The 17853-nt window shown below is 43.0% G+C and overlaps 3 protein-coding genes across 4 annotated transcripts; 1 reads left to right on the forward strand and 2 right to left on the reverse strand.

The window, feature by feature from the left end:
• Positions 1-55: 55 nt before the first annotated feature.
• Positions 56-3837, reverse strand: LOC112887788 (protein disulfide isomerase-like 2-1). Its single transcript, XM_025954060.1, has 11 exons — positions 3581-3837; positions 2726-2810; positions 2444-2541; positions 2308-2363; positions 1711-1828; positions 1585-1612; positions 1398-1489; positions 995-1151; positions 788-912; positions 570-669; positions 56-481 (listed from the first exon to the last, which is right to left on the reverse strand). Exons 1-11 carry the CDS (start codon positions 3745-3747, stop codon positions 413-415), a joined length of 1095 nt encoding a protein of 364 aa, XP_025809845.1. The 5' UTR covers positions 3748-3837; the 3' UTR covers positions 56-412.
• A 2561-nt stretch (positions 3838-6398) lies between these two features.
• LOC112887821 (dnaJ protein ERDJ3B) lies at positions 6399-10999 on the forward strand. The gene is made up of 10 exons (XM_025954093.1): positions 6399-6708; positions 6979-7127; positions 7225-7354; positions 8603-8723; positions 8928-9044; positions 9131-9217; positions 9915-9974; positions 10072-10149; positions 10388-10459; positions 10539-10999. Exons 1-10 carry the CDS (start codon positions 6626-6628, stop codon positions 10695-10697), a joined length of 1056 nt encoding a protein of 351 aa, XP_025809878.1. The 5' UTR covers positions 6399-6625; the 3' UTR covers positions 10698-10999.
• A 1856-nt stretch (positions 11000-12855) lies between these two features.
• On the reverse strand, positions 12856-17369 carry LOC112885870 (tubulin gamma-2 chain). 2 transcript variants are annotated; one of them, XM_025951550.1, is made up of 12 exons: positions 16977-17369; positions 16168-16368; positions 15898-16009; positions 15293-15693; positions 15033-15086; positions 14848-14952; positions 14333-14407; positions 14213-14257; positions 13986-14114; positions 13563-13667; positions 13429-13493; positions 12856-13224 (listed from the first exon to the last, which is right to left on the reverse strand). In XM_025951550.1, the coding sequence occupies exons 1-11, from the start codon at positions 17103-17105 to the stop codon at positions 13437-13439; spliced, it is 1413 nt and encodes a 470-aa protein (XP_025807335.1). In that variant the 5' UTR covers positions 17106-17369; the 3' UTR covers positions 12856-13224; positions 13429-13436. The 2 variants fall into 2 exon arrangements, with proteins under 2 accessions (XP_025807335.1, XP_025807336.1); XM_025951551.1 differs by having other exon boundaries at positions 13429-13490; positions 16977-17368.
• Between the last annotated feature and the right edge of the window lie 484 nt (positions 17370-17853).

A 17853-nucleotide genomic window follows, 5' to 3' on the forward strand; every position in this document is an offset into this window, starting at 1 on the left:
TAATTCCCATGTTGCCAGCTAACAGAGCGACCAATCAAAATAAGATACATTTAGATTACCTTTCACAAGATTATATTAGAGCAAAATATCTACCGGAGCTGAATAACAAACTTATTGGATTAAGCACAAAGTATGGGGTGTCATCTCGGGATGGCTGCATAAACCTCTTCTGTCTGAAGTAAACTGTAAGTACTAAGTTAATTCCTGTAACCAGAAAAGGACATACATCACCGTGCAGCTGGGCACAAGTTCGTAAGAAACAAAAATCCACCAACTAGCTCTGCCACTACTGGACTTTTACTACCAGCTTTCTCAGATATCATCCCATTTCTTCTGTTTTCCATTCCTCACAAGTGGCGGTTTTGCTATTGGCCCTAGCTCACTGGCAGACCAGGGCTGTGGATCATCACATTCAAGAAGAGAATGTCGAAAGAATGTTCTTCTTGATGATGAATTCATCAGCTTTGGAAGGACTGATCGACTGCAACGATGAAACATGGAAATTAGCCTCTAAAACTTAGTAATAACATTCACCGATTAAATGGGGGATGAAAGCTTTTGTTCCACACCTTCTCCAGCATGCGCTGAAGCCTCTCGGTCTCCTTCTTCGTATAGCCAGAGCCCTTGTCCATAATCTTCTTTGCAGTTGTCACGTAGGTCTTTCCATGCCTGGTTTAGAGGCAAATGAGTTACTACTTGTAATTTGACAATGTTATTACCTTTATAAAAAAATGCTAGACCAATCGAGTAGCCTTAAACATAGTGAGGCAAAGGTAGAAGCTAGTACTTGGCAGCAGAACCGCTGAGCTTAGCAACATCCTCTTCAATTTTGGAAAGGACTTCTTTCCGCTTGTCATCTGCAGCATTGACAAACTCCTTCACAAGAGGATTCAAGCTTGCCACAAGCCCAGCCTACAGAAGCAATGAATAGAATGTATCAGTTTACATGCTCATCCAACCAAATACCAAAATCCATTTGCTAAGTTTTACCAACCTCTGAAGTAAGTTGTCCCTTTGAATCCCGGCTGGTGCCACACTTCTCGTTAATGAACTTGACAAAGTCATCCAAGTCCCGGCCACCATCATAATCTTCACCAGCTTTGTTTCCCTTAGGGAAAAACTTCAATGTGGGGAAACCAGAAACACCATACCTGAAAAAGTGAGATATATTATTTAAATCCTTCTGTGATCATGGGAGAAAGGATCATAGCCAAACACATCACAACTTTAGGAATAGTTTGTGCTAGATCTAGCAGTCTGTAAAACTATGGAAGCACCACTTCCATGTTTCCTCAGGAACACGTGCCATCAGGATGTAAGATAAGCTGAAATAACGCTAGACTAAAGAAAGGTAATGTATATGACAACCACTGAAATAGACAATTCATAATCCATACTTTTCAGCCAAGTCAGTGTGCTTGTCAGCATCAAGATTGGCAATCACAACACCCTCATCCTGCTTGAAAACTGAAGCCAGCTTCTCATAAACCTAAAACAAGTACAAGTTTGTGTCATATTCCAACAAAAAAAATGAAGATCCTCTGCAATAATTTGGAAACTTTGAAGTTAACACTATCTACTAACCGGAGCAAGATGCTTGCAGTGGCCACACCTGTAAAAAGAAGGGACATCAATGGAATTAAATTTCATTACAATAATGTGGTGAAACAGATTTAGGTGGACAGTATAAGTTGAACATGATAGCCAAACCATGGGGCGTAGAACTCAACAAGGACGTCTTTGGTTTCATCAAGCACAATTGAGTCAAAGGTCTCTGGAGTCAGAACCACGACACTTGAAGGAACTGCAGCTATCTTTACATTGGTGCCTGGAAGAGGGTACATTAGTTGCCAATTATCGATTCTTCAACAAGTAGCAACTCGATAGGACTTTGATCAAAATAAAGATGCCAACATATGCATAAAATAACACCACATAATTAACAAGAACACTTGCATCATAACAAGGGGCTTATCCAAGATTAAAGTGATAAACTTCCCAGATCGACAAAAAGTATAAGAATGTTACCAACAGAATCTATATGTAACAAAGGCGCCAAAGGATGGCAGTGAATATGTTAATAATTTCAGTTGATGTTCATTCCTCGAGATTTAGTGCTTCTATAGTGACAGAGTCATACAGTAATATCTGTTCCTTCACGCGGGGGGGGGGGGGGGGGGGGGGGTTGAGGGGGTAACAAAACACTAGGGGAAGCCCCTACTGTGGTAAATATAATATGTTTAATTTGGTACTTAGAAAACAAGACAGCATGGTTGAAAACTGTTCTTGGCAACAAGCGAGGCCTACCTGCTTCACTGTTAACAAATTCTGCAAGGGCTTCCACGGAACGTTGACCCTCATACCTGCACAAGTGTAGATTTAACGTTATTATCACAACTAAAAAAAATAGCAAAGTACGAAACAAAAAGGTATGCGGTCTCACTTCTTCGGCTCCAAAGAACCTTTGGGGAACCATTGAATTGTGGGGTATCCAGAAACTCCATACTTGCTGCATATACTCTTGTGCTCATCACAATCAACCTAGATAGTGGATATGAAAAACAGAGTCAATTCACAGCCAACATATGTAATTAGAGATTTGAAACAAGTGTTGGTAACATAGAAAATCATGGGATGTAAATGGACAGAATTGTTGCAAAATCAACATTTAAGCAGGAGACTACAAAAGGTGGTAAATGCTAAATTTCGCAAGGCTGAGATGTACCTTTGCGATCAATACAGATTTAGCCTTCTTGAAACTTGCACCAAGTTTTTCGTACTCAGGGGCAAGCTTCTTGCAGTGGCCGCACCTAAAAGAAGAAGAAGATAATTAGAAAAACAGAACCAGACAATAAGGTCACTAAAAGACAAATGTTCAGAGAAAAGTTTGCAGATATGTGAGCTATCACAAAAGCAGACAAGATTTGAAGTGATCATCCTACAAATTATGGCATATTGGCATACTCTCCTATATTTCAAACAAATTGAGGCACTCAATCTGATTATATAGCCTAAAAGGAATTTAAATGCTTTATGTCACTCAGCACATTTATCAGGATACTTAACAGTTTAAGATCACCTTAGAGTGGATGATTTATTCATTAATGCAATGAACATCAAAACATACAGTGTTTATGAACTGCCAGAAAATAAGATCACCAGCACACCAAACAGAAGGTTTGGCCCATTTCTTTCTACCAGAAAGTAGTTGCTAAGACCATTAACAGTAAAACTTCCCCCGCCCTCATGAGAAACTAGAATAATACAAACCACTAGGCATGCTACAACCAACGAGAAAAACAACCAAACAACACAAATTTGTTAGCTACAAGGACCAGATCCCACACTTTCTCTGTGTAATATAACGCTCGCCCATATGTTGTACTAGGCAAACTCACGGGATCTCATAAGGCAAGAAGGATCCATGACTGCTACTACTCGTAGCCTGCCACTTAGCCACGAGAAACACAGACACACGCAGCAGAAGGATCCAGACTGGATGACTCAATTCCCAATTAGCAACAGATTTATCAGGTCCAGATCCGGCGCGGTAACGAGAAGGGCTGAGAGAGTGGCGAACCATGGCGCGTAGAACTCGACGAGGGCGCCGCGGTCCTGGCCGACCTCCTTCTCGAAGTCGGCCTCCGTCAGGGCCACCACATCGTCGGCGGCGGCCGGCGAGACGGCAGCGGCGGCGAGGAGGAGCAGGAGGCCGAGGGTTTTGCGGGAGATCTGAGGGGGCGCCATGATGGACTAGAACGCGACTTGCGAGCTCGCGTGAAAGTCCGGGGAGGAGTGGAGTGAAGCCAATTGACGCCCTGACGGGGGTTAAGCACTGGTTAAAGGCAACGTATCCGCTGCAAACCACAATTTCGTGCGAACTTCATGCAAACCAACTAACAAAAGTTATAAAAAATTCTCAAAAAAATTATAGATGTACTTTGTTACCTACTCGACCACTCTATAAAATTTCAAGTTCAAATTCATCATACTTTTTTTATCTTTTAAAGTATGATGAATTTGAACTTGAAATTTTATAGAGACAAAAAGATTCTCTTTTTTTATCTCTTAAAGTATGATGAATTTGAACTTGAAATTTTATAGAGTAGTCGAGTAGGCAACGAAGTACATCTATAATTTTTTTGAGAATTTTTTATAACTTTTGTTAGTTGGTTTGCACGGAGTTTGCACGAAATTGTGGTTTGCAGCGGATACGTTGCCCTGGTTAAAGGTTAAATTTGAGTACAACTGTGGGGCCAAGGCACGTGAAACGCATTGCCTGGCGGATGAACAGGAGAGAGGAGGGAATGAGGGATGACCGGACGAAGGAAGAAGAAAGGGGCAATTTTGTCTAAGGGGTTGTTTAGTTCCCACCCTGTAAACGCAAAAAAGCTGTAAAGGTAAAATTTTTAAAGAAATCTTGCTAATTTGAAGTACTAAATGAAGTCTATTTACAAAACTTTTTGCATGGATGGGCTGTAAATCGCGAGACGAATCTAATGAACCTACTTAATCCATGATTTGCAACAATGATGCTACAGTAACCATCAGCTAATTATTGCTTAATCATAGATTAATTAGCATCATTAGATTCGTCTCGCGATTTACAACCCATCCATGCAAAAAGTTCTGTAAATAGACTTCATTTAGTACTTCAAATTGGTAAGATTCCTTTGATAAAAAAATTTGCGTTTACACCCTGCCGAACTAAACAGGCCCTAAAAATATTTTACAAATGCATTTAACGAGTGAGTAATGGCAGATGTATCATATCATTGTAGAATTATAATGGTGCAATTGTGAATAATTGAATAGTAATAGAATCTCTTCGAAACACTAAGATTGCAATGGTAAGAATAAAATTAACCCCTAATGAAACCTTAGCAAAGTCGAAAATTGATAGTAGTTTGGATTCGGCTGATATGCAAAGTTCCAAATGAAGGTAAGTAAAAAGGTCCAATAAAAAGAGAGGAAATCAAAGAAAAATCATACTTAGAAGATAGATGTAAAAATAAACTACTGCAATGCAAAACCATCATAAATCTTTTAAAAAAATTCATAACTTAGGGCAAGGTCTAATATGTGGCAATGGGAGAAGTACAACAACCTCCCTCATTATGCCTGCTACTGCGAAAACATCTTTCACCATGGAGTGCCATAGCATGTCGAACAAAGAGGTGAGGTCATTGGTAAATGAAAGAAGAAAATAGGACATGCTTGCTGGATCAAAAGGAAATAAAAAAGTGAAGTTTCAATAAAGAAAGAAAATAAAAGTTCCATTAAAGAAATGAAATCAAAAGAGCAACAAATAATAAAAAGAACTCGTTTGGAAATCAAAAAAGAAAATAAAACGTGCTTGTTGAATCAAATCAAAAGGAAATAAGGAATCAAAGAGGAAAATAGAACAAATAAAAACAAATCAAATAAAAACGATCAAAGAAGAAAATCAAAAATAAAAAAGGAAATAAGGAATCAAAGAGGAAAATAAAACAAATAAAAACAAATCAAATCAAATTAAAAGGAAATAAGGAATCAAAGAAGAAAATAAAAATCAAAAGGAAATAAGGAATAAAAGAGGAAAATAATACAAATAAAAATGAATCAAATCAAAATGAAATAAGGAGTCAAAGAAAAAATTAAAGAAAAATAAAAAAACGCTAGAGGGAGGGCTTGAACCTCCTACCTACGTGCTAATTGCGAGTACATTCGTTACATGTTGAAACTATATCGTTCATAAATAAGTATAGTCAACAACTATAAATATTTTGGTTAAAATTGGCACAAGTTGAAATACGAGCTCTTCACAAAAACCATATCTACTCCACTGTAGTGTTTGCTCAACTTCGCCGCCCTACAACTTTCATCGATGTTTGCTATTTTTTTATACACAAATGAGCCAATTCATCTATGCACAAACTTGATAGTTACGGGTGAGGCGAGTAGGAAACGAGAGAGGCCATTTCTATGAAAAAGTTTTATCTGAACGAACTTGAATGATTGAACAACCAGCTTGATAATGATATTTTCTCATGGATAATGTCTTCCTAAACTTGATGAATGATGTAAAATCTGTAATCCATCCATAGCCTGATTAACCCATGCAGCTTTCCTCAAGTCACACGGGTTACCCACCGTTCCGTTCCACACACGGCCGCAAGCCCGCAGCGTGCGATTCATGGCAAGGCGTTGACCAGACCGCCATGTCAACCCCCGAGCCCCATCGGTCCGCCGCTGGAGCGCGCCCCTGCCCGGGTGCACCTAGCGATTCGGCCTGACCACAAAAGCAGGGGCCGAGTCTACGTGGACCCTCCCCATTCGCTCCAGAGCCCAACATCCGGGCTCCCATTGGTCCACGTCACGCGCTCCACGTCCCCCGCCCCCTTCTCCCCCGATTCCTTCTAGAAAGTTTTAAACCGCGGGGAGCCACTGGGGAGGTGGGCGGAAAGGGGAGGCGACGCCGGCGACGAGGAGGAGAGCGACGAGGCAGCAGGAACTCGCGGCAGGCACGCCCGCGCGCGCCCGTACGCCTCCTTTACTCTCCCCGCGTGGGAGCTCGCGGCCGCCGGGTGGCCCGAGGAGTGCGTGAGCAAGGGAGTGCCTCGAGGAGGCGGGAACGGGATCGGGGATGGCGGCAACGGGGAAGGGAGGGGCGGCGCGGGTCGCCGCCGCCTTTCTCGTCCTCCTGCATCTCGTTGCGGCGATCGCCGGGTAAGGGTTTGGGGCGCGGATCAGCTGTCGATTCTCGGTGCCGTTTATTCGAGATCCCATCGCTTTTATTCCCTGACTGATTAGGCGCTTAGGAACACGTTTTCTGCTGGTTTGATCCGGTTTCTTCGAATTCACAGGGTTTTTCTTGTTGATTTTGTAAGCATTTTATTTGTTCCATGGCACATCGGGTTGAGATCTGTGTGCTCGACTCCCTCCCGTTTAATAGAGAATGCTTTCGATTTGACTGAAATTTTGACGGCGGTGGCGCAGGAAGAGCTACTACGACGTGCTGCAAGTGCCCAAGGGCGCGTCGGAGGATCAGATCAAGAGGTCGTACCGCAAGCTCGCCCTCAAGTACCACCCCGACAAGAACCCCGACAACGAGGAGGCCAACAAGCGCTTCGCCGAGATCAACAACGGTAACTAGTAGCCTAGTACTCTTCGAATGAAATGACTAACCTGAAGACCTGAAGTTGATCGCTATGCTGGATATTTGACAAACGTGTTGTGTTGCAGCGTACGAGGTGCTGACTGACCAGGAGAAGAGGAAGATCTATGACAGGTACGGCGAGGAGGGGTTGAAGCAGTTCCAAGGCCGGGGAGGAGGAGGCGGCGGCGGGATGAACATTCAGGACATCTTTAGCAGGTGAGGCGAATCCTACCAGGCATCTGCTGTTCTCATTCCGATCGTGGCATGTCTGTAGATAGTGAGGCTCGGGACTAACTTATCTAAGCTATTAAAAATTTACGTGGCATGTCTGTAGATAGTGAGGCTCGGGACTAACTTATCTAAGCTATTAAAAATTTACAATACACTGCAGACTTAAGGGTGATCTTTGAAAAATAATAAAATGCAGGCTTCTACGGGTCATAGAAGTCTTGTATTGACCACTTGCCCCTAGGTTGGTGTGGCAGTGTATGTGTGTGTGTGTGTCTCAGCATGGGTTTAGCATCACATGGTTCTCTAGCATACAGATGATACAGAAAATTGTCAATGCAGCAGGTTCTCACAATGGAGGATGAAATTCCAAATGTAGTGAGTAGACTACCTAGCTCGTATTTACTTGATTGGCATGCATTAACTTGCAAAACAGATCTTCTTATTTGACATGCTCAAATTCTAATTGCCCATAGAGTATGAAAGATCTGGAAGTGTATACCTTCCATTCTGTATGATTAATGTGTCAATGATATGTTGATAGCACCACCGTAATGGTGCTGTTATCAGCAAATGTGACACCTGGCTGATCAGTCCAATGGATCATGCTTGGGAAGATTGTGGGTATATTGAAGAAAGAAGTGTCTTTCCTGCACATGAACCCATGTATTCAAAACACTGTCCTAACAAGCAATCAACTTTGTGTCCAATCCACCATAACCACATGCATACTCCCTCAGGTCTTTGGAAAGTGTTGTTATGGACATCAAACAATTCCACAAATACAATCATGAAAACCATTTCCTTTGTAATTTACGCACGAAAGATATAGATGTATGCAGCGACAATAACAAAGGCTTTAATCAGAACATTCGAAGCAAGTTGGTGTACGCTAAATGACAAAGGTCTAGTGTTTTCAATTTTTCAATCTTAATCTACAGAAAATGTATCGATGGGCAAAGTTTAGATGGTTGGATTGCAGCAATCCAAGATGACACGTCCTTTAGGCTGGTGGGAGTATATAAATCATTTTGAAGCTGTGGCCAGAATTACTTGTTTGGATGCCTTTTTTTGCATATCAACATAACAACATATCTCTTGGAACAGCATTAGCTAGATGCACACCTCAATTGCAAATCCTAATAATTTCTGTATTCTTACTGCCCCAAGTGGTTGAGCATTCTTTCATTATTTAGTGTTCACTTTGCTGATCTTTTCTTTTACAAATTTCTTTAGCTTTTTTGGTGGTGGTGGTGGTGGCATGGAAGAGGAGGAAGAACAGATCTTAAAAGGTGACGAAGTGGTTGTTGAACTGGAGGCTTCACTAGAGGATTTGTACATGGGAGGTTCCTTAAAGGTAACAAATTTGTCTAGCTGACAGACAAGTTTTGCTGAGTTTTCACCTTGCTTTTATAATTATTTTTTCCTGTCAGAATTCCAGACATGCTTTGAAAAATGTTCCCTCTGGATATTATTCCTAGTATTTTTTTAATTAGTCTGTACTTTGTCATGCATAAAGGAAAAGGACTATTTATTTATTTTTTATTTTCACATGTGATAGGTTTGGAGAGAGAAAAATGTCATAAAACCAGCACCAGGAAAGAGGAAATGCAACTGTAGGAACGAAGTTTACCATCGACAAATTGGTCCTGGAATGTATCAACAGATGACTGAGCAGGTGTTCTTCTAGTTACATTATGCATGGTCTATATTTTAGTCCATTCATAGTTTTGTTGTACTGAGGATGTTCGCCTTTTTTTTAAGGTCTGCGATCAATGTCCAAATGTAAAATTTGTACGAGAAGGTGAATTTTTGACTGTTGATATTGAGAAGGGAATGCAAGATGGACAGGTATGAATCAGCTGTTCTCTGTCCTCCAACTGCTAACTTTGGTTGTATTTTGCCATATTGACATATTGTTGTGTGTGCCATTCATCCTATATTATATCAATATTATCTATATCATATTTCCTTTATCACGTACAAACGTAGCCACGTAGGAATATGAAAGAGCTGCTTCTTATCATGTACTTAATTACAGTGCTGCACTAAAAGCCATTTGATTTTGATCACTTAGTTGCTTACAATTTTCGAAAACTGGATTATTCGGACAAACTGGCTGGTTTACTGCTTGCTAGTGCCCACCAGTATTGCTTGTGACCTGGTAGGTTTGGAATTGCTAGCAGTCATTGCAACCTCGGGCTAACATAGAAACATAATAAATAAGTCTTCACAGCTTCCCCTGTATGTTTGAGTTTCCTTAAAGAGAATCCTGCAGACAAGATACCATGTTTCTGATTTGTAACACACTAACAGTACAAGGGTAATATACTTGTCTGATTCTGTGTGGAGCTAATTTGAGGGTTATCAAGACCATTTGCCCTTTGAGGCCATTTTTTGTCGTGGTCTGCCTGAACAGTATGTTTTGAACATCTGATACATCCACTCATCCAGGCAGCAACCTTTTACGTCAAGTGAATCTTTCGTTGTTAGGTTCTTTGCAATTCTATATTTTATGGTAGCGTCATCTGTTTGTTTGTTTTTTCAGGAGGTTTTATTTTTCGAGGAAGGTGAGCCTAAGATTGATGGCGAACCTGGTGATTTGAAGGTTCGATTTGCCCCTGTCTCTGTTTGATTATAATTTCCTTAGGGATACCACCACGTTTTACTAATTGTGGCCTTCCATTAAATAACCTTACAAGCAGTTTAGGATCCGAACAGCACCACATGGGCGCTTCAGAAGAGAAGGCAATAACCTGCATGCAACAGTTACAATCTCCCTGGTACTGCCCTTGTCTTGTCCTGTTCATTTTATGGAAGAGCATGTTAATAAATCTCACTTGGACCAAAGGAATTTTCTGTTACTGCTGACTGGATGAGTTCAATAAAACCCTTGTGTGCAATTTGGCCACTAATTTAGCTATAAACTTGATCTAAACTTACTTCATCTTGAATTTGCCCTCTCAAAGAACTAATATGGAAGAGGAAGACAAAGCCTCTAACCACATTTTGCTGTTGCAGCTGCAATCTCTGGTTGGTTTCGAGAAGACTATCAAGCATCTTGACAACCATCTGGTGGAAATCGGCACCAAGGTAAAGACACAGCCACCCAGCAGCAAGATTATTGTTGAATGCTAGGTCAGTTCATTTTTTTTTTGTCACAAATGCTTAGGGTATCACTAAGCCTAAGGAGATAAGGAAATTCAAAGGCGAAGGCATGCCGCTGTACCAAAGTAACAAGAAAGGCGACCTGTATGTCACATTCGAGGTGGTGTTCCCGAAAACGCTAACTGACGACCAGAAGGCCAAGCTGAAGGACGTTCTCGTGTAGACCATTTTTTCGCTCGTAATGCTACAGATAGTTCGGGGCGGTTGCCTCAAGGAAATTTTCCATGTAGCTTGCACAGAAAGAAGCAGCAGCTGCGTTTCTGGGGGTGATTTTGAAATTACTAGCGGCTCAGTTTTCGTTTCTCTTTCCCTTGTTTTGTCATGTCCTTGACAGCTCAGTTTAGTTGTAGAAAGTGCAACAAAAGTGTACCAGAGTGTTTGTACCCTTTTGAATTCAGAATACATTGATTACAACAGATCTGTACTAGCGTGTAAAAAAATTCCCAAATCCCTATTCTACTTGCAGACTGTCGAACACTCTTGTTCCTTTTGCTCTGTTTATTACACAGCAGATCTCAATCAACTTCAGCGGAGCAGACACGGTAGAATTTCTGCAACATGCAAACATACATAGGCAGATAGGTTCTAACACATCTCAAATGGGTTTGAAAATTTTACTCCGACGGATCATGACGATGGGGCATCAATGGTGGCGTCAGGGGCCGAGGCTGCATCGACAGTTGGTCATCCCAGCCGGCATCCTCATCGGCCGCCCGCCGTCGGCCGTCGCAGCCGGAATCAGTTGCGCTGCCCTGCTGGGGAAGGCTCCCGCGTGCTCTGTCGTGGAGTCTCTCTCCCCCAGAGGCGGCGCCTCCATGACGCGCGAGGTGCTCCTCTCAAGCGGGACAGCTCGCCGGCGCGACTCCCGTCGAGCTTCTATGGTCCGACTGCAAAGACGGCGACGGAGCTCGAGACCATCAACTTGGGGAAGGTCTACATCCATGTGCGGAGATCGGGGGATGGCGAGAGCATAGAGAATCTGGCGTAGGAGGAAGAGGAGGTGCGGGCGCAGATCTCCGGCGAGCCCATGGCGGTGGCGGGCGCGGAAGCCATCGCCAACGGAGGAGCCGAGGACAGCAGGCGCTAACGAGGGGCATATTTGAGAAATAGTTATCCATGTTAGGGGGTTTTATGAAAATAATCGGTTCGCGATTACTAATCGCGATCCGAATTAGGGGGGGTTTCTGCCAATAATCGGATCTCAGGGGGGTTATTGCAAATAGTTGGATCCAAACCAGGGGGTTTTCCCTAACAATACTGGACCGTGGGTAATTTGCAAATCGCACAATGCTCCCTCCCGCTGCCGGCTGTCCTCGGCCGCCGTTGACGGCGAGCCTGGGGGCTCCTGTCCGGACGAAGAAAACCTTAAGCTCCTCCATCTCTTCATCGGCTTAGGCGGAGGACACGCCAGCGACGGGAGGCGACGCGGGACGGACCGCGGACGCCCCCATCTCGTTCGCCACCACCTTGCGCTGGAGACGGTCAGACGGACGGGCGCGTCATCCACTCCAGAAGATTGGAGGCGCCCTCGCTGCGCCGGCATTGCGTACGTCATCTCGCGTCCGCCGCCGCCTCCACCATATTGGAGATGCTGAGCCGTGCCCCTTCGTCGCACCCGTCGTAGCTGAGAATCCATGGGCATGACGAATGGCGATGGAAACCATTCGCTCAGTGTCGAGAGCCACCAATATAGCATTAATATAGCATGTACGGCGACCGCCACACCTGCAGCCGGTGACTCACGAACTCTACATTTATATATATATATATATATATATATATATATATATTATTTGATAATTATATCTATATTTTGTTAAATTGTAACTTTCTTATGGTATGTATTATAGTACGTATGTGTACCCGGAGAACCCACGACTCCACGGAAATGTGCCAAGCATCTGATGTGGACACGGAAATAAACTCGCGCGCCATAGCGGAGGTGGTCCTCGCGGCCCCACCGAAGCCGGCGAGGCCGTGGCCGTGTCCTCGTTCGAAGATCACGCACCAAGAAACGGGAGAGACAGAGGAACAAGAGAGGCAGCGGTGGCACACAGACAGGTGGGCCTTGGTATGTTAGGGGTGTTGTTGACTTTTGACATACAAGCCGAATAATCTAACTATTACAACGAAATTTGGGTTGCCAAACACCTCATCATCTTATTTCCCTCCAGCTTACAATAATCTAGACTATGTGCGCCCTGTTTTTTTTCACACTTTCCCAGCATTTCATAAGCGCGAGCGCCGCTTTCGTTCAGCGGGATTATTCCTGCGTCTGGATTAAACACGACGCTAACGCCGAAGCAAATAGGGCCATGATCTAGCACATATATAAGCTGGACTATATAATCTTGCTTGGAAACAAACAGGGACATAGTATCACAGGACGGGCAGGCGTTCCAAACTATATGAACCTAGCTATGAGCACAATAGAACAGAACATGGAGTGCATCGCCACCAAAGATGGGCAGCTAGAACAAGACCATGGAACAGAATAGACCAGAGAAAGTGGGTTTCGACATGTACATAGCCACACACACACGCACACAAGAAAAAAAAAGCAACTTCAAGATTGCAAAGAAGAGCGTGACCAGCTCTGGTAGAACTCCGATGGGATCTAGACGAGCAGGCAGCATCGAACTGATAACTACTGGACAGCTACAGTTGAATCTTTGGGTAACCAGCAGGACCTGCATGTAGGAAGCTCTTTCAGCTGTGTGAATCGCAATAATGGCGCTGTTTCCAGAACAATAAAAAATACAATAATAACGATCATCACATCATGCAGTATGTGATGCATCGCTGAAGCTAAATTGTATCGAGTATTAACAGCTTTTACATGATGGTGCATCAAGCTATTTCAGTGTTAACAATGCTTAATGCTGAGACATTACCTTGATATTTACACCACTAACTTAGAATCCAGTGCAGCGGCGACATTTGCCTCTCCAGTATCCTGCTATAGCATAGATTCGCTCAGCAATTCATATAAAGTTAACTACAAGATTTTGAATTGCAGCAAACTGACCTCCATTCCCCATTTAATGTAATCTGGTGATTCGCAAGCCTTGTACTCATCAACTAGACTCTCTATTATTTCTCGAGATTCATCAAATTCAGAGAGATCATTGTCCTGCATTCAAACGTCACATAGATCAGTTCATTGGACAAAAGAATGGAAATGTTGGCTACAAGACTGTACATAGTAATTCAGAACATGTACAGCCTCGCATATGAAAACCACATGGGCCTTAGACAAAGTATCATTGGCATGTGGCACAGTATCTAGTTTGTTTTTACATAAAATTGAGATGAATGTTGGAGTCACTTGGCGTCAGACACAGGAGCGGACTATGTAAAAGTGAGAAACATGCATAAACCTCGCACGTCAGGTAATTCAGAACAATTTATATGGTAGCAGAATTCAAAACTGATAGAAATGTATTCTTACCGCGAACATAGGAAACTTCCGGTAGTTGTCAAGAAAGGCTTGCTTTTTCCTTAGCTTCTCATATTGTCCCAGGCATTTGCTGAATAGGTGCCGTATACTAGTATGATTTGCTAACATCAAGCCACTAACCTGTAGGTACCGATAGTTAGTTGAGCACTAAACAATTTTCTTTTTCAAAAGAAGGAAAAAGCAGAGACAGAGTGGATGATAGGAGAAAGATCATTTACCCTGTGTGTTGTTTGAACATATGGGGATTTTCTTGACAAGGCAACCTGTCACAGTTGAAATGCTGATAAATAAAATGCCAGAAGAAAAACATCTAAAAATTATTCTAGTTGTGTGATAACCTGAATGCTTGCAGGGGCCCAATCTATAAAGTTAACAAGCTTCCTTTCACGTATCCTTTGCAGACTCTCATGGACCTAAATAATCCCACAATATACAGACAAATCTTAAGCCACAGAAAAACATCATTCAAATAACAAACATGAGACTCATGCTTGTAAATTGTGGAGCGAAAGTCCATGCTATTTTCGGCCAGTACAGACAACACAAAGGAGCACAGGAAAAGGTAGGTACAAAGTACACTTGTGCTTATTTTCAACATATTGATAAATGACACATATGAAACTGTTTCATATGTCTGAAGCAGCTTCATACATTAAGTTGGACAAAGAATGTCACAAGTGCATGGTATGACAGTTCCATGTTTTATTGTGAATTTTTTATTCAGAATGTCGACCAACTTACCACACATCTGTACCTCCTGAATCATCATAATTAAGTAATTGGCAACCTTATTTCCTATTCAATTCACTTAGATAAATCCATAATGCACTAAAAAATTCATTCAAAACTTTACCTGTGTAGGGTCCACCTCTCCTTGAATGATGTTAAGTATCGAAATGTATTTAGCCTGGCTGGCTTCCTTTGTTCGAGCATATGATGACACCATTATATTCTTTGTCTGCAATATACCATAGATAAAGCTTGAAACTTGATAAAGAAAAAGAGAATTATGCACGAATCCTAAAGAGTAAGTAATACCTGCAGAAGTCTTCTCATAACATCTAGTACTGTTGTTTTGCGTATCATGTTAACCTGACAAAGCGCAGATCCAATAATTATGAACTGAACACTTTAGCATTGTAACTCACCAATGTAACTAGTTTCCCTAATTCTTTTGATGAAGTATCCCAAATTGTAGTCAACAGTTAAACACAACTAACTACAGAATCCATAAAATGTGACAAAAAACATGCCACATGAACCAATGTAACAGCTGAAGAAGAGGTCCATCAAATTACCTGCCGTTCAACGGTCAATGGAGTGTAACCTGTCATCAGAAAATGACACCTCGGTGTGGGGATCAAGGAGGCAAGAAGACCAACCAGATCATTGTTCATATATCCAGGGTACCTCAAAGTAGTTGTGCTTGCAGACATAACTGTGGAGACCAAAGAGTTTGTCTGTGCAAAAGTAGGATTTGATAGATGAAGACGCTCCACAGCAATCCTATTAAGAGCCGTATTGTCAAGAACAACCACACAGTCGGCATTCAGTGTCAGCCGCTTCAGAGTCAAAAGCGAATTGTAAGGTTGGACGACAACATCACTTGTTTCCATCTGATTTGGGAAAACACTATATGTCTGCACAAGCTTTTTACTGTATCGATCATTCAATGTCTCCAACAGATAAGAACCCATACCTGAATGAACATGAGCAACAGGGACCAAATTACAAAAATGGTAGCAGAATAACTGTTAATGTTTTATGATAATAAGGCAGCATCCAAATGTACAGTGAGTCAAATGAATACTCCGATTACAACACACAATCATCAACAGAAAAGTGGCAGGTGAATAGCAAAATACTAGGAACCTAATCAAATTATGACAGCCATTCAACCAACCTGAACCAGTTCCACCAGCAATAGAGTGACAAAGGACAAAACCCTCAAGGCTGTCACTTCCATCTGCTTCTCTATCAACCATGTCCATGATATCATCAACAACTTGTTCACCCTATGAGAATATGAAAACACATTTAAGTATTTGTTTCTAAAGAGCAAAAGGGTGGAAAATTGGCCTAGTTACACAACTTATAGATCTACAAAGCCTACAATATTGGTTCACCAACTGGAAACCTTAGGTGAAAACAGAGAAATGCAGCGCAACTGTACCTGATGATACCCACTCGCCCAGTTGTTCCCAGCACCACCACCGTGCTCAGCAACAAATATGTTCTCATGGTTGTACAGGTTCCTGTACTCACTGTTCTGAATTCCATTGATCACTCTTGGCTCCAGGTCAATAAGAAGAGACCTGGGTATGAAGTGCTGATCATCAGCCTGGTAAAAGAAGACATCCTTCCTGTCACCGCCCTGCAGATAAATTTTTAGAAATCAGAGCTGGCTCTAGTTTAACCCAACCACCACCATATCCAAGATCAACAGAAATGGAAGATACTATTGATGCAGCACAATGTGATTGCAGGTGCACTTTCCAGTATAATGAAGCATATGGAGCATGGGTTGTTACATGCATCAAACTGTTCGTTCAATTTCTTGAATTCAGTTCTCGTTTATTCCAGATGAATCTAGCACTATACTCCTACACCAAAAGCCACTTAAACACTAATCCCTATGATTGATAAAAGACACCATGTCGAGCTTAACGACAAGCTAACTCCAGTACAAAACTGCCAATACCAATTGAAATCTCCAAAATTCTCCCATAGGCCTTCAGCTGCTGAGCATGACTTATCAAAATTCTAGTAGCACACATCCTCCAACAAAGGTCCAGAGTCCAGCCACCAAACCTCGCCTTAGTAAACCCTGAAACCTAAATAAACCCCCGCGCCATGTCCATGAACCGCACGGATCAGGCCACTGGCGGCGCTGATCTCGAGCGGCCCACCAGCAGAAACGTCAATCGCCGGGCTCACCGCAGCCAGCGCGTGACGAGAGGAGGGATGGGGCGCGCGACGCACCTGGGTGGCGAAATCCTCGAGGAGGCCGTCCTTGCCGATGCCGTGCTCGAGGCAGAGCTGCTTCCAGAACTCCATCCCGATCTGGTTCCCGCATTGCCCCACCTGGATCGTGATGATCTCGCGCGGCATTTTTGCCCCCCTGCTCCGGCGGCGGCGGCGGCGGCGGCGGCGAAGGCGGGTAGGGTTAGGGTTGCTGCGAGGCTAGGGTAGGCCGGGGACGGGATCGGAGGGAGGGAGGGAGCCCCGCCGGCAGCGGCGGCGGCGGCAGGCTAGGGTTTTGGGTTTGCTTGGTTTGGACGCGAGCGCGCACCAACTGTGAGCGAGATTTGTGGGGGTGGGCGCGGGAGAGATGACGAGGCGGGCGAGACGGAGGAATGAAATGGGCGGAGTTTTTCGAATTTCCAGGGGTTTTAGGGGGGGCACCGCAAGCAAATTGACTTCTGCAGTTTCGCGCTTGAGCAGTATTCGCGCGTTTATCTATCTCAGCATAAAAGTCTTCTTTTTCAAAAAAAAAGGCGCAAAAAGTTTTAGATGATTCCACATTTCATTTGCTTGGTTAGTACTTAGTAGGAGGGCTCATCTAGTTATCGTATTTTAAGTTATATGTTGGGTAGGTCAAGCTGCGTTTCCAATCTATTCTGCCAAAGCATATCTTCGATGTGACAATATCCTGCCGCTTAAGGTGCATGTTTTCGATCTATTATGCGTACAGGACTCAGGATGGCAAGTGTCATGGTCACTTTGTTGGTTAACGACATGCATGTTTTCGATCTATTATGCAAAATTGCAGATACCTCTTTATGAAGGCAGCAACAACACAAGAAATCTGTTGTGCCTGTCGATGAAAAAGACTTGCATAGCCAGGATCAATGGCATG

This window comes from Panicum hallii, chromosome 3 (genome assembly GCF_002211085.1).
Source record: "Panicum hallii strain FIL2 chromosome 3, PHallii_v3.1, whole genome shotgun sequence".
Taxonomy (NCBI): domain Eukaryota; kingdom Viridiplantae; phylum Streptophyta; class Magnoliopsida; order Poales; family Poaceae; genus Panicum; species Panicum hallii.

Excerpts from the sequence above, each read along its gene's own strand:
- LOC112887788 (XM_025954060.1), bottom strand. The coding sequence starts at position 3,747 with ATGGCGCCCCCTCAGATCTCCCGCAAAACCCTCGGCCTCCTGCTCCTC. Across the intron at positions 1,490-1,584 it reads ACTGCAAGCATCTTGCTCCG|GTTTATGAGAAGCTGGCTTC; the intron begins GTTAGTAGATAG and ends TACTTGTTTTAG. Across the intron at positions 1,152-1,397 it reads CACACTGACTTGGCTGAAAA|GTATGGTGTTTCTGGTTTCC; the intron begins GTATGGATTATG and ends TCACTTTTTCAG.
- LOC112887821 (XM_025954093.1), top strand. The coding sequence starts at position 6,626 with ATGGCGGCAACGGGGAAGGGAGGGGCGGCGCGGGTCGCCGCCGCCTTT. Across the intron at positions 8,724-8,927 it reads ACATGGGAGGTTCCTTAAAG|GTTTGGAGAGAGAAAAATGT; the intron begins GTAACAAATTTG and ends CACATGTGATAG. Across the intron at positions 10,460-10,538 it reads TGGTGGAAATCGGCACCAAG|GGTATCACTAAGCCTAAGGA; the intron begins GTAAAGACACAG and ends ACAAATGCTTAG.
- LOC112885870 (XM_025951550.1), bottom strand. The coding sequence starts at position 17,105 with ATGCCGCGCGAGATCATCACGATCCAGGTGGGGCAATGCGGGAACCAG. Across the intron at positions 14,258-14,332 it reads GGGCCCCTGCAAGCATTCAG|GTTGCCTTGTCAAGAAAATC; the intron begins GTTATCACACAA and ends CAACTGTGACAG. Across the intron at positions 13,494-13,562 it reads ACATTAAATGGGGAATGGAG|CAGGATACTGGAGAGGCAAA; the intron begins GTCAGTTTGCTG and ends TCTATGCTATAG.